Source organism: Histoplasma capsulatum (genome assembly GCF_000150115.1).
Source record: "Histoplasma capsulatum G186AR genomic scaffold supercont2.3, whole genome shotgun sequence".
Classification (NCBI taxonomy): Eukaryota; Fungi; Ascomycota; class Eurotiomycetes; order Onygenales; family Ajellomycetaceae; genus Histoplasma; species Histoplasma capsulatum.
The window spans coordinates 2736114-2751378 of NW_025544803.1; the positions used below are offsets into that span (position 1 = coordinate 2736114).

Below are 15265 nucleotides of genomic sequence, written 5' to 3' on the forward strand. Positions count from 1 at the left end.
AAAACGAAGCAGGAAGATCATAAGTACAGCACGTAGAAAGTTTGTGCCCGAATTCTTGTCCCTAACGTACCCGTCTGTCCGTCCGTCCGCCCTTCCCAGAGCAAGGAAAAATCCGCTTACCCCCTAAATCCTCCTCGTAAGAGTAGCAAGTTAGAAAAAGCAAAAATATGTGGAACACGCGAGTGATGTACATGTGTGTATGTACAAAACAATACAGTCCCCTATCAATTTCCATTTAAGCAATTGCACAAACCCTTGCAAACGACACGCAGCTCCTCAATCCTATCCTCACCAAGCACCTCCGCATCAGGCTGGTCATTGACGCTTGCCACGGAACGAGGACTGTTCGACCCAGCCACAAACCACATCTCATACCCATCGGTATCTCCGTCATCATCGAGCTCCAACTCCCCAATCTCCCCGGCCAATGCCGCGACGGATACATACTCCTTCCTCCAGCAGCTGGCAATGATATCCCCACCAAGAATGCTGCTGGTATCCGGCAACTTCTCATCCCGCAGCTTCCTACCCGTGATCTCAAACTCCGGCTCAACGCCGGTGAACACGGTGTACATGAACGAGCCGATTGCGAATTGCTCCGTGGCGTAGCCGGCCGTTTCTTCAAACGCGTCGTGGTACGGCACGGTGAAGGCGAGACAGGCGTCGCCGATGCCAACGCAGCTGTCAAAGTCGGCTAGCTTGATGTGCATGTTCTTGTCCAGGAGGGTGTTGGCGGGGCGGATGTCTCCATGCACCAGCCCATGGGTTTCCAAGTGCTCAGCTGCGCTGGCGAGTTCTTTGACCCAGCGAAGACGCAGGGATGCAGGGATGGAGTTGGGATCATTCCCCATCCAGTGAAAGACGCTGCAGAGCATACGGGGCATGAAAATCCCATCTGGGCAGTGGAAAATGGTTTGGAGGATGTTTGGATGGGGGTGGTCATTAAGGAGATCATAGATACACTTCTCACGCGTGATGGAGGCGACAGATTCTGCGGACTGCTCGATCTGCTCTTCGGTACGGGGGATGTTTGCTTTGTAGATGATGGGCGCCTTCAATGCAATGCGTTCTCCAATAGCAAATACAATGCTCACAGACCCTGAGCCAAGAATGTCGGCTCTGGTGAGCCTGAAGGGAAGTTTGTGACCATTTAACACCATTGTGCGTGGTAACTGGTGATGGAATTTTATGAGGATGATATGATGAGCTTGGGAGCGAGATGTATATCAATTTGGAGAATAGTCAAATTCAAGAGAAGCTATCAATATTGACCTCAAAGAGATGCAGATAGAGTGAAATGTAAACTTGGTGTTCTGTGTTTCATGAGAAAATGAATATTAAGGGAGAAGAGACAATTTTAAAAAAAAAATTCAAAAAGAAAATAAAGAAAATAAACAACACAAGTTGTGTAAACTAGGCATTTATACCCTTGCAAAACTGCACAGTAACACTGAACATTGATGCCTTGCATTCATTGAAAAAGAAGATTCACGCATAGCTAGGTACAAGCTCACACAAGCAGATTGAACATATTTAGTTTTGTTCAGACATAGATGCAAGAATGAACAGCCATCCACCCAGAGCTCATCAGTAGTAGTATGTTCATGCACTTGGTGACACTTGCATCCAACATGTTTAGTCAAGCTGTGAGGCCTCCGTATCTGCTGTAGGGAGAAACATCTTTGTGTCAATTCAAATACAGCGCCTGCTACTCCCAGAGGCAGGCCAACTTACGGCGCGTTACTCGTTCCCATCCTCCCTGAGCAGTTTGCCTCCAGCTTCCCTTGGCGAGGCAGTCAACGCAAGGGTTACGCACAATGCGGAGTCCAAAGCTCCAATTCGTCAATGGAGAGGCGCAGGGGGAGGGAGGGATGTTCGCGAGAGACGCTGGGCATTGCAGGATGTAGCCATAGCTGTCAACAACATGCCCGCACTGATGCCTCACCTTAACCATGGTGAGCTGACACATTGCAGATTGGGATTCTTTAGGGTTCGGTGGGTGACTATAAGGAGAAGGATTGATATTGTCGGGGGTCTCAAGGAATAGAAATGTGGAGAGATGACGCAGGGATATCAAGCCTGCACAGACAACTGAGAGAAAGGATATCAAAGATGACAGAAGATGTGAGTTGTGTGTATGTTTGTGAGGAGATTTGTTTATTATTGTTATTGTGAGGAATAAAGGAGGCTGGAGAGATTCTAGAAGTGACAACAACACAACAGAAACAAAATACTGATGCAGCATTTCTCTCCCCCTGTGTTTCCTAGGTTCCTTGTGCCTCAAGTCTTTCGAATCCAGCATTGAACAGAGTAGCCAACACCAAAAATAATACAACAGCTAAGGACACAAGAAAGAAAGTGGATATTCTTTCCTCAAGATTCCGGAGTGTATTGCAAGAAAATAATACTGTTTAAAAAATGAAAGTGAAAAAAGAAAAAAGAAAATGGCAGCAGGCAGGAAACCTGGAGCATAGAAAACAATATTAAATTTCATACGAAATATGCTTTCGAACTGCCAGTGCCAGTGTTAAGATATCCGATCGAGTGAGTGAGGATATCTTAAATATCTTAACGGAGATTTTAGGAAAATAATGAACTTTTACGTCAATGGAAATTGTGCATAGAATATATATAAACATATATCTCTACCACGAAAGATGGTCGCGGGTGCGGGGCCAGGACCATCTTTCCGTTCAGCTAACTGCCGAAATCCAGGGCACAAAGAGTGAGAAAAGCTATTGCATACACGAAAAAAGAGATGAAGATATGTAGGAAGGACACGCCAATAACAGAGCTGGTTGGGAGATGGGGAAATTAAATATTTATCTTCGTTTTGGGCTGCGAGGATCGCAGAGGGACAGTCTGAGCGTCAGCCGGCCCAAAAATTCCACCCGATCTCCTTGTGGCATAGGTCGCCAGTAGTAAGTAGCTCGGTTAGGGTATTAGGGTTATTTATGCTCCACGGCGCTGGTAAGAGGATGGGAACAACCCTCCTTTTAGCGAAGAATCCATAGCAAAAAGGCAACGTAACCATCAAATGGTTGCGCTCATAGTGATATATATACCCGTGGCTACCCATCACACCACCTATACACTGCGACCATCGCAGCATAGTATGGAAACCACAGTGAAAGGTTGGTGGTTTATTACAGTGTAGAGGGATTCTGCAACGCCAAGTCGAAAAATAATTTTAGTACACACTGCCTTCCTATTGAAGTAAGATCGGGCTTCTCTGTAATTTTGAATTCTATTGCTTCTGTACTATGTATATACAGTGGGGGACATTAAGTTCGAAACCCCCCCACTAATTATATTGCATTAATATCTATATAGCTGCTTTTCATGCTCATCTTCACTAGTGTAGAAGATATTATAAATATTTTATGTAAGACCATTCTATTGACTTTAAGAATAAAACCAATAAAATGTGAATCTTGAAGGTTCACTAAAACTATACATATACTAGAATCTAGATATATTACTAACGCTCAGCTCACATCATTTCTCATCATCTATACTACAAGTGAATACTAGAACTATACATTAGAGACTAACTAGAATTAGTTAAGTATTAGAGTCTCTCTAGAAATATGAAAAAATCATTGTCATTTGTGTAATGAGATATGTGATAAACTGAAGTTAGTACTAGTGTACTAAATTCTAAATAAGTATTGCTATAATTAATAATGAAAATCTTATCAAAGATTTTTTTAGTCAGTATTTTAAAATCTATTGTTCTAAATCTGAAAAGAGAGAAAATTGTAAAGTAAAAGCAGCATTCTGATATAACTGAGTTTGAGTTAATGATATCTTGACATCACAGAGGTGTCAAACTTAATGCTGGAGACTGTATTACACATAAATTACATATCTAATCAGATTTGAGTGAAACTGTGATGCCAAGATATCACCAACTCAAACTCGGAGTTATGACAGAATGCTGCTTGTGCTCTACAATTTTCTTCTTTTCCAGATTCAGAACAACAGATTTTAAAATACTGACTGAAAAAATCTTTGATAGAGATTTTTATTATTAAATATATTAATACTTATTTAAAACTATTGCCCTGGCACTAGCTTCAGCTTGTTGTATTGAAATGGGAATTGAGGTTTGTGCGCGCGCGAAAACCGGAGCAGCGCCGCAGCTGGATCACTCAGTAGAAAACCACAAGACCAACGTGTATAATATCTGACAATCTATCTTGAATAATGTAAGAGAAAGCATATAAGAGAATCAACTAAAAAGAAAGGAAACTGTTATACAACCAAAGATATAAGAAATTGCATGCGTGAACAACACTCACATATATGCAAGCGTCGTCTGTGTGGGGGGTTCGTCGTATGCTGTAAGGAAAGATTTATCTAGCACCGGCGAGATAGGTGGTGGATTGGGTGGCCACGCCCGTTGTGGGCCGAGCTACACCACCACACCCACGGGTATATATATCACTATGAGCGCAACCATTTAACAAATGGTTACGTTGGCTTTTTGCTATGGATAAGTTATAACCTAGTGGTCATGCTATCTTATCACAACATAATATAAATTTAACTATTTAATTGTTGTAAAATAATTTATAAATTATAAATTCCTTTTCTTTTTCCTTTTTATATATTTTGAATAATTGTTAATGAAGATTAAATTATATTGAAATAAATAATATTCATTATGAATATTAATAATATATCCAACTTCATTTTGAATATTATTTTTTATATAATGACTCATTCGATATTACCAGTAGTAAGTATATAATATGATTTTTTAATTTATTAATTATAATATTATAATAATTTATTAAGAACTAATTTTATTTTATTAATGAAGAAAACTATATCTTCTACTATTGATAAAAAAATATATGATATAAATAATATTATAAAGGATATAAAATCAGATATTGAAATATATCAAAAAAATAATAATTTTCAAGATTCAACATCACCATTAGAGGATGAAGATGATGATTTTAATGATTTTATATTCAATAAATTAAATTGTAAGTTAAAAACATTATAAATTATACTAAATAACAATAATTTAAATAATATTAACATATTTTGTATAAAGTATTACAGTCTATAAATAAACCAGATATGGTTTTAGCTTCGAGAGCTTGGTACTGTCATGAAATTCCATGTGCATATCCAACAGATTGTTTGATACATCAACCTACTGGTCGTCAATTAGATTGTAGGGGATGTAATTATACACGGCCTAATTGGGGATGGTGTTTTTAAATTAAAGGAAAAATAATACAATTTATTGTGAGTTAATTATGATGAAGGTGAAAGATTGATTTATTATAACTATTTAGTAAATACAGCACTGTTTGAGTAGATATAGTTATATAATAAAAGCAAGTATTAATTTATATCTTATTTATCATAGTGAAAGAATCAAAGAGCAATATACTCTATTGATCATTCGCTTGATGCTATTATTATTATTATTGAGGTTGTTGTTCTTACTGTCTAGTTACTTTGAGCGTTTTGGAAACAGATGAATAAATGCAAAACATGCGCCAACAGTTGAAAAAGCAAATATTCAAACATACCTTTATATTTATGAGTAGTTGTAAGGTGAATTGATATGAGTAGAGTACTCTCAAAGTTTATTAAAGTTTGTTTTTCTTGAAGTCAAAGCATCTCTACCTTCTACAGCCAGGGATGCATGTGTACAGAAAGTGAGGAGATAAACTGATCCGCAAAATGATAGCAACCAACATCACACACAAAAGTCGGTATTCGGGATATCTACGTAGCAAGTTATACAAACGTTGAAAGGGCCAGCAGCAAAAATTCGAATTAGAAACATAAGTTGTGGAGTTCCGATATATCAAAGAAAACAAGTAAGCGAGAGGAACAACAAGAGCGGCTTCCCATAACATATGACTCCATTTGGCAAAGGGGTAAATATTAACATAGTTACACCAACGGGGCTGATCCATATGCTGTTAGAAAGAGGCGAAACAAATTGGTGAAGATATTTCAACAAGATAGAAGAACATGCACGGCAAAAAAAGATAGAAGTTTCTTGCAATTGCCCGATTTCCTCTTAAGTCATTGGTCACCATCGTTGGCGACGACAGCCACATACTCACCGATAGAAAGAACTTGGGTTTGTATTTACGTTTGAAGAAGCGGCTTGTGTGCCGCCGATGGTGTGATGGGGCTGGTACCCTTCACTGGCAGGTCCCGGTCTCACACCAGCAGGGACAATAGGATACGGAGGCTGACCCGGGGTACCGGATGGGAGGCCAGGTGGAGGTGCTTTGTTAGGCTGAGGCGGAGTCGATGTAGAGAAGTTTTGCTGTTGTTGGCGATGCTGAAGTGGATGCGATTGAGAGGGATATGGTGGATTAGCAGATTGAGTTTGCGGTGTGGAAAGACCGACGGCCGAATATGATGCGGAAGAAAAGTCTGGAGGCTGCTGCGACTGTGGCTTGTGCTGCGAGACAGATGGTTGAGTCTGGTAGCCTGGGGAATGATAGGAGTGTCGATTATTTAGTGGAACGGTGTCTTGTGGGGGTTCATACACCGATGTCGCAAGCTCTTGAGGGTAGTCGGAGACACCCTCAGAATGGTTCTGAACAACACTGTTTGCCCCGTACTCGTCGGATGGTAATTGTTGTTGGGGCTGTGGCAAATGTTGTGAACTGCTGGGAGTTCGTTGTCCGGTGTCGGATGTCTGTCCATTGTTTGGGTAAGGAAGTGGAACTTGTTCAGAACTGTAGAGCGGGGTTTGAGCAGCTTGAAAAGGTTTCTGGCCCTCTATATGCCATTAGACGCAGGAATTGACACTGATCAGAAGGGAAAGTCCCGAAAAGAACGGAAAAAGGGAGTAAGAAAAATATATTTCATACCTTGCGGGCGAGCGGCATAGTAACGCTGCGGATCATCTTGTGGGGGGCCTTGGGGATATCCCACGGATGTATTTTGCAATGGGTAACCGTACGTAGTCTTTTGAAGTCGTCCATAATATGGTTGTGCTGGATGAGCCATCGAGGCGTCAAGAAGGGATTCGTAGTCTCTTCGAGCTTTGATGAACTTTTCATTAAGTTGCGTGAAATCATCTTTGAAAATGTTAGCATAGCTTGATGAGATGAAAAAACGAAAAGGTTTACCTTTTTTCTGCGAGTATTTGCCAATCAATTCGATAAGCTTTGGCCGTATAGCCAGGGTCGAATGGTACAGGGTGGTGATTTCGTCATTGTCCTGAACATTCAATTCTGAACTGCTGGTGCTCAACAGGGTCAACAGCTTCTCCACATTTTTTATTTCGGCGAAAACTTCGGATTCCATTTGGGCTTCTCTTTGGAGTTCCTCTTGCGTTGGATCTGATAGTTTCTCAACATAGTTTAGAGGGAAGATTCCAGTTTGACCGCGCAAGGAACCTTTCCACCAATCCTTGTAGACGGATTCGAGAACAGCAATAACGTCGCCCTTGCGGAACTGGAGCTCTCCAGGCTCAGAAGGCTGAAAGTCATAAAGGGCTCGAACCCGAGAAACGGTGGCTGCGGTAGTTCCTGATGGAACAGGGTGGGGGGCTGCCAGCGCGCTCTGATTTTCCTGGCTGGAAGTAGACTGTGCAGTGGTTGTGCCCTGGGTCGTGGAAGGCTTATCCTTAATAGACAATGCGAGCGCCATTTGAAGTTCTTCCTCCTCCTTCTGTCTATCAAAGTCGGTAATTTGCCGCTTCGTTGGTTTCGATGGGGGTTGGAGATTTGGATCTGTTCAAATTAACTGTTAAACAGGAAATTGGAACCAAGAAACCGCTAAAAAAAAGCTCGCGCAAAAGAACATCCTACCTACTTTGTGACTTGAGTTTCATATAAGCTTGTTCCATTAAGCCGAAATCAGGATTGCTCGAAAACATTTCTGTCCATTCTTCCATTCGTTCCAGTATCTTCGCTTTTACTTGTTGGTGGGTATTCTATTGGCCATGAATCGATTAGCAAATGACGTGAACGATATGCAATAGCGAATTAAAATAGAAATCTAACATACCCGATCATTTGCAAGACGTAAAAGGGAATCCGTGAAGCTTCTTGAGGCCAGCTCACGGTGCATTTTCACCCCGCAATTCTGCGAAAGAGCATTGGCAAGCTGGTTTGATTAGCGAAAGCCTCACAAATAATCATGAACCATGAACGTACTTCCAAAGTATAAAGTTGAACGTTGGCATTCCGATGTGCGATTCGCTTTATCAGTGCAGCAACAGCATCTTTTGCGCTGTGAATCCCGATGATCAGAGTTAGTCGGTATAAAAACATCGAATAATTCTAATTTCCCGCAAACACTCCAGAGCCATACCCCGTATCCTCACCACCGACTTTATCACAAACATCCTTTACACCATCGTTTTATCAGCAATCAGGCAATTTTGGGCAAATCTGATTCAATCCTTCCTGTGATAGCGTACAAGAATAAATTCCCAATTTTCCGACGTCAAGTTCTCGTCCGTTGCCTTGGCTATGGGAAATTCATTAGCCTGTGTATAAGCCATGTATAGGAACTATAAGGATAGGATAACACTCACCAACGGCGTCGTCGAAGGCATTTTGTTGCGTGCGAAACATGGTTTGATCCTGCGGTTGAACAGGCTAGGGGGAGTAGCTCAGGAGGATGGATCTGTTGACTGAATGACCGATGGCGTATATTCAAGTTGCCCCGGTCAATGGAACGAGCGTGTGGCGCCAAATAACCAAATATCGTATTTGTAGATGGGAACGAAGGTGACGGGACCGAGGCCAAAGCGCATATGTGACGGTTTGCAGGCAACAAGGTTCTTGGCGGCAACACTTCGATGTCTGTAATCTGGAAGCTCGGTTTAAAACGGTGTTGGACTTGGGCAAGGATATCGCACGTAGATGAAGTGTGGTGATGATGCGGTGATGATGCGGGTAACCTTGGAAAGCAGCCTTGTTCTCAACGTGGAGAGTGGATCTTATAATATGACAAACTATCCCATGTGACCGACCACACATGGACATCTTATCAGGCCACCAGGCATTCCCCTCCACACTGCATTACGTACCTTCGTCCGCTAAGAAACTGCCCAACCAACAAATTTAGCACCGTTAACTTAGTGTCGATTGAAAATTTAACATGTGTGGCAGAGTCCTCAGAGGTATTATCAAAAAATGTAACGAAGCGCTACAGAATACTGGCCGAGCTTCGCAGACGCGCAACGAACCCAAGTTCTTATCATTCACCCCCTCCCATAAATTCTATTAGCCCTTTAAAACCCTTTCCGGCTCTGCCTATGCACTAGAATAACCGGTCCACTTTATAAACAATTGACACAGATACGTCGTAATATATTTTATTCTATGAGCCTTATGTAGATAGGATGATGATGGTAGGAAATGTGCAATTCAGTCACATCAATGCTTTAATTGAAATGGGGAAGGGTCAAAGAAGGGGCAGGGGAATAGACAAGTTGACATGGTATCTGCATTTCCTCGATAAGCTGCAGCATATACTTTATACTGTAGCTGTCAATGGAACCGGACGCCATAAACCACATGTTATGTTCTAAGCCAAGAGATTCAAGGTAAAGTCAAGAGGAAAGAAAAGAAAAGCGATCTAGTTTCGTGATGATCTTGACGGCGGAAATCAAAGGGTTGAAGACCGAAACAGAAAAGCAGGTGGATTGTATGGGATCAACATATAAATAAGGGACAAACATTCATACTATGGCAAGTCATCGTCAAAAAATAAATCAGGCTGTGGCCCAGATTGTGTATACTTGAGCGGACACGTTTGGTGGCGACATGCAAGTGAAAGACGAATAGACGTATGGTCAATTTTAGATCAAGCGCGCTCTATATTTAGTGTAGGCCGCAGATAATCTTGCAATGAAATAACATATAATGTTAAGAAGCAAGAATTGAACGGGCGAAAACCACACGGCTACTGGCCCATCTAAAACCGCAAAAATGGGATCCGGGGAAGTAAATACCAAGGCATAAGGTAATGTCATGGAGATGAAAAATAAAATAATAAAATGTAGGGCAAGAAATCCACGGGTATCACATCGTGAGGAGTGAAATATGAGGATTTTGAGCGTGGTTATTCGACTGAGCATTGGGCTGGACAATGGAGAAGGAAAGACTAGCCACTTCCTTTCTGGGCCTTCTCTTGAGCCCTGCTTATCCGGGCTGCTCTAACAAGAGGCGCAAGACTCGGAAGAGGTTCGCATAGGGACATGAAATTGTGCTGCGCGAGTTTCGTTAGCAAGTAGTGGATATCAAGTGAAAGTAGCGGAATACTCGTAATGAGGAGTCCTCTTACCTTGAGTAAATCATGGGCAGAGGCCCTTTTCTCTGGATCAACCCTCAAGGCAAAATGCAAAAATTCTCGGAAAACAGGTGACAGATTTTGTTCATCTTTAATGGTTGGGGTGCCATTTGTCGCAATCAGATAGAGAGCACGCAGCGGTGATTCAGTGAGGTAAGGGGGCTCCCCCTCTATCATCTCAATTGCCATAATACCTAAGCTCCAGATATCAACTTTTCGCCCGTATTCTTTGCGCGTAACAACTTCAGGAGCCATCCAATACGGAGTTCCAACCATTGTATTGCGTTTATTTTGAGAGTCATTAATTTGAGCACAAAAACCGAAGTCGGCTAACTATTTATCAGCTGTGAGGAGACAATAAGGTAGGGTATGTGAAGTCTTACTGAGTTTGATATTGCCATCCAGGGAGAGAAGGATGTTATCGGACTTAATATCTCGATGGATAACACCTTTCGAATGGAGATGTTGTAACCCATTGAGGGTCTAATTAGTTAGTGCGGTTACTTTGCATTACGGGGAACTTGAAAAGATGTTAGAAACATACCTCTCTACACACTGCCGCAATTTGGCCTTCTGTCATAATGTTGAAGGTAACAACATCTGTTAAACTTCCCCCTTCCATATATTCCATTATAACCCAGAGGTCCCCGCCATGCAGATAGCTGTCCATGAAATTCACGATATTTTTGTGCTTACTGTCCTTCATTACAAGAATCTCATTGATGATCAGGTCTTTCTTGGGCTGGAGTTCAAGGTTCATTTGTTTGATCGCGACACATTTGTTGGTCCCATTCTCATAAGCGGTATACACGCCGCCGGATGCACCCTGTCCAATTTTATTTAAATTCCTATACTTACGGGTGGGGTCGCCGCTCGAGCAAATTGCATTTAGCCGGGCCCTGATGTCAAGCCCATTGCTCTGGCGTGGTCGTTGGCGCGGCCGGGGAGATGGACCAAGGTGACCTTGTTGGTGTGGTGTCTGCTGTATAACAGGTGCTTTTTGCGAGAACTGCTGGTGGGGAGTGGGTGGGATGAATTGCTGGCGTTCGGGCCATGGCGGTGCCGAATCTGTTAGCCCGGTTGCTTCTTGCTGTTGCTGCTGCTGTTGTACGGAAGGAGGGACATGTTGTAGGTGCATGCGTGGCTGTTGTGGCTGAGACTGTAGCCCTTGCTGTTGGCGTTGGCTTCTTGATCGTTCAAGCTGTTTATGGGATATGGCATGTTGAGCAGCAGTAGTGGCTTGCTCCTGGAGCTGTTGATATTGAGTGGGAGCCGTTGCTTGTGCCAGGGCGTTTCCTTCGAAACTTGCGTCATTGGCATTCGGATTAGATGGACTAGGCTGCGTTTCAAGAGGCAACTGGCCAGATTCCGCAGTTGGGCGCGCCGCAAAGGACTGTGCAGGCAGCTCTTGTGCCGGCCGATTGGAACCACTGCTGGGCTCCTTTGAAACTGGAGGCGGCGGGGCAGGTCGAACAGGAATCAAATTATTAGTTGGAACGCCTGGAGGTTTTGGAGCAGCGCGGTTTGGTACTCTACTAGACAGAGAGTTTGCTTTGTTAGGGGGTAGAGGGTTCGCGCTGGATGAGGAGCGTGGAATTGGCGGTGGTGCCCTGGGATTTTCGAAGCTCCCTTCGTGATTTTGTGGGAATCTGGGGCTGATTGGCGGAGAGTTTATGGCGTGGAGCTGTGTATATGGGCCGGGGCTCAGCGCACCGGATGCACCTTTTGAACCAGGCCCAACCTCGTTATGTTCGTGGGCCACGGCATGGTCAAATTTATGCCAAACGTCATCTTCATCCCGACCACCAGCGTTTTTCTCGTAAAACTTCATGATATCCACCATGGTTTGTGGATGCTGCTCTTGCTCCTTCCTTGAAATGCCGCTTTCTTGGAGCATACGTTGCCAGTCCTTCGGCAAGCCCTAAAAGGAAATAAAGGAGGGTGTTAGTTGTTGTTATTTGATAGCGGGGCAAAAACTATAATTCCCCACCCAAGGAGGAAACAAAATTGTTGGCCCCATGAAGCCTTTATTTCCCTAAATTGAAGTCAAAAAAGGAATATATAAAGAACATACCGTAAATTGACCGGTCTCATTATCATACCCGACATGCGTGACGTGAACGGGGTTCTCCGGTGCCGAGATTTTGATGTTTCGAGGAGAGCCCAGCATGCTATTCATAAAATTGGAAAACCCTGTCTTCCGCCTACTCAAACCGATTCTACCGACGCCACCATTTCCACCTCCGCTCTCATCAGAATATCGATTTGAGGATGAAATGGTTCCGCCATCCTCAGTAGGAGAGGTAGAGGAGGGGTCCATATATTGCGGGAGTGGTGTGAAGCTCGTGGACTGCCCTATCGAGGGATTTAAAGAACCAGGATCGGGACTAGTGTGGTAAGAGTGTAGGAGAGGGGGACGGCTTGCAGACTGAGGCTGGTCGCCTGGCTTGGATGAATCGAGGGCGTTGAGCATAGTCTGCGCGTCGAAAGGACTCCCGATTAAATCATCGGAACTTCGATCAGTAAAAGAATGCCGATGGCTATATTGAAGGCGGGGTTGAACAGAAACGTTGGACGCGGAAGCGCCAATATCGCTCGTAATAGCTGTGTTGAGGGCTGGCGATTGGCGGGCGCTGTTCCGATCGAGAGAGGATGAGGAGGAACCAAAGACGTTGGATTTGGTTCGGAGGTGTTCAGAGCTAGAACCAGCGTGGGAGCGGGGATACACGGGGGCGGAAGGGTGTCTTCGAAGCGAAGTAACGCTTGGCTGTTTTCTGAGCGACCAGGAACTTGAAGAGAGTTGATGAGGATGTTTGTGAAGTTTGGTGGAAGGACGTCGTTGTTGTTTGGGCGGGGGGTTTGCTTGGTCCATATCCCTGGAATCAAGGATCGGTCGACAACAACCACGAACACAGCCAACAGGAGAAGATCACGACGGAAACGGCCGTGAGAGAATACCCAGCAAAGAAGACAGGGAGAGTGTGCGGATGGGGTTGAGCGACAGAGCTGAAATTACAGCGTCCAGCGGTTGGCAGGGAATGGAACGACGAGATGTTTCAAAGAGACGATGGGGAAAGCCGGCAACCACAAGCGATTCAAGGGCGAGTGAAATGTGTGGCCCGAGTGAGATGATGGGCTTTGGGCACGAAGCCACGCTGGGTGGGAGGAACTAACCTCGCCGTCGGTTTCGAAGCGGCCAGTCCGCGCGCCCAGACGAAATCAATACTTAGCTAGGTATCAAATAACTACTCTGGCGAAAGCAGGGCACGGATTGGCGCGCGAGATAGGAATGAAAACGGTACGCAGCAGAACTGGAAAATGGGCAACCCAAGAAAGGGGTGTGGTTTGTGCTGTGTGCTGCGTGCTGCGTGCTGCGGCGATGCGACAGGGAAGAAGGTCGGGGGTTTCGGTGATGGATGAAGTTGGCTGAGAAGACAACGGGCCTAGTCCTTGCACTGAAGCTTACGTGTGGTATGGTATGGTATACAATGTGGTTATTGTCAACTACTACGGAGGAGAGAGCACGGAACGGCAGGGATACCGTACGCGTGAAGATAATGTAAGGGCTGTGGATGTAAGTACTGTATTTTGCCAGTTGGACAAAGGAGCGGGAGAAGGAATGCCAGTTCACACCACGTCGTGAACTGACTATTGAGGCCGCATGTGAGACGATCTTGAAAACCGCATACTACTACTAGTAACTCTATGTAGTAATTATTCCACCGCTTCCAAATTCTTCAGTGCACAGTTGAATGTGGGTTGAAAAAAAGTTGAACCATGGTTTTTAAATCTCAGCCGAAAAAGTATGACTAATACATTTTGGGTGAAATGTGGACTGTCAACACCTGGCTTCAAATACATACTACATACTAGCTACCACCTTATCGTCACACCAACCTCAATCGCATCCATTGATAATTGCCTGCTCACCAACCGGATTCTTCGTACTGGGGGTTAGAGTCCAAGAAATGTCATTTTTAAGATCATTGCATTGAGAGTTTAGCTAGTTAGTTAAAAGATGTGCATTATTAATGCCTTGTTATGAGATGTTTTGTTGGCCCTAGGCTACCTCATTACGGTCTAGCGCACTGCACATATATGTTTACATTCTCCAGCCGAGATTTGAAACCGCATTCAACTTTTTGTTGGCCCCACGTTCGAGTGTGGGATGGTGATTGATTCTATTTAGAAGTTTTAAATCTATCTTCTCTGATTAACTAACTACTGATCTCCCGCTTCCTCAGTTTACATCATCTTTCTTTCGTCACTCTATATAGTGAAATTATAAAATATGAATATAGATACTTTTCATATAGATTCTTAGTATAAAAACAATAATTCCGAGCACGGTTTCGTGGTTTCGTCCCCGCTACTTGGTGATCGAGCTCGTTTGCCCCAGTGGCCTAACAGAATATAATCAATTGATTTTTATATCAGTTACGATAGTAAATACTTTTTAAGTTTGCCTTCTCTATAATAAAAAAGATGATGATTTTATTAGTTGACCAGAAAAGTGATGATTACATCAATAAAATTGTATAACTAAGAAACTTTATATATTATAATAGATGTATACGGCAGATTGAATACCCGAAAATATCATATCACTCTTATTGAGAATATTGATGTTCAAAAATAATTATTCTTTCTTCCTGATTATACCGACAGTCCCCGACATCCCAAGAAACAATATACTCCATATCTCTGGAAGCTCCTGTAAAAAGTTTTGACTCACACTAAGAATTTAAACTGAAGAACTTATGCTGGCATCAAGTACTATTTATTCCCTTAGGTATTCCTGTTCCATCTCCTAATTAACAACGTATTCCTTTTCAGAGGGCTTTGAGGGTGATCAATGCCTGTGGCTTGCTGACTAGCTCGCGACATACTTTGAACAGCACACAGTTTCCTTTCTTGCGGAGGCCGTTGTAGCTAGTTAACTAGTTAGCTTGACTTACTC

At 43.4% G+C, this 15265-nt stretch overlaps 3 protein-coding genes across 3 annotated transcripts; all 3 read right to left on the reverse strand.

The window, feature by feature from the left end:
• Positions 1 to 224: 224 nt before the first annotated feature.
• Positions 225 to 1160, reverse strand: HCBG_03084 (uncharacterized protein; the record flags this gene model as incomplete). Its single annotated transcript, XM_045430133.1, has 1 exon — positions 225 to 1160. The coding sequence occupies one exon, from the start codon at positions 1158 to 1160 to the stop codon at positions 225 to 227; it is 936 nt and encodes a 311-aa protein (XP_045290028.1).
• A 4940-nt stretch (positions 1161 to 6100) lies between these two features.
• On the reverse strand, positions 6101 to 8582 carry HCBG_03085 (class E vacuolar protein-sorting machinery protein hse1; the record flags this gene model as incomplete). The annotated part of the gene is made up of 8 exons (XM_045430134.1): positions 6101 to 6774; positions 6867 to 7076; positions 7128 to 7733; positions 7816 to 7936; positions 8160 to 8235; positions 8302 to 8351; positions 8426 to 8475; positions 8543 to 8582. 8 exons carry the CDS (start codon positions 8580 to 8582, stop codon positions 6101 to 6103), a joined length of 1827 nt encoding a protein of 608 aa, XP_045290029.1.
• A 992-nt stretch (positions 8583 to 9574) lies between these two features.
• HCBG_03086 (serine/threonine-protein kinase PakA) lies at positions 9575 to 13177 on the reverse strand (the record flags this gene model as incomplete). The annotated part of the gene is made up of 4 exons (XM_045430135.1): positions 9575 to 10224; positions 10300 to 10638; positions 10850 to 12226; positions 12380 to 13177. The coding sequence occupies 4 exons, from the start codon at positions 13175 to 13177 to the stop codon at positions 10120 to 10122; spliced, it is 2619 nt and encodes an 872-aa protein (XP_045290030.1).
• Positions 13178 to 15265: the final 2088 nt, after the last annotated feature.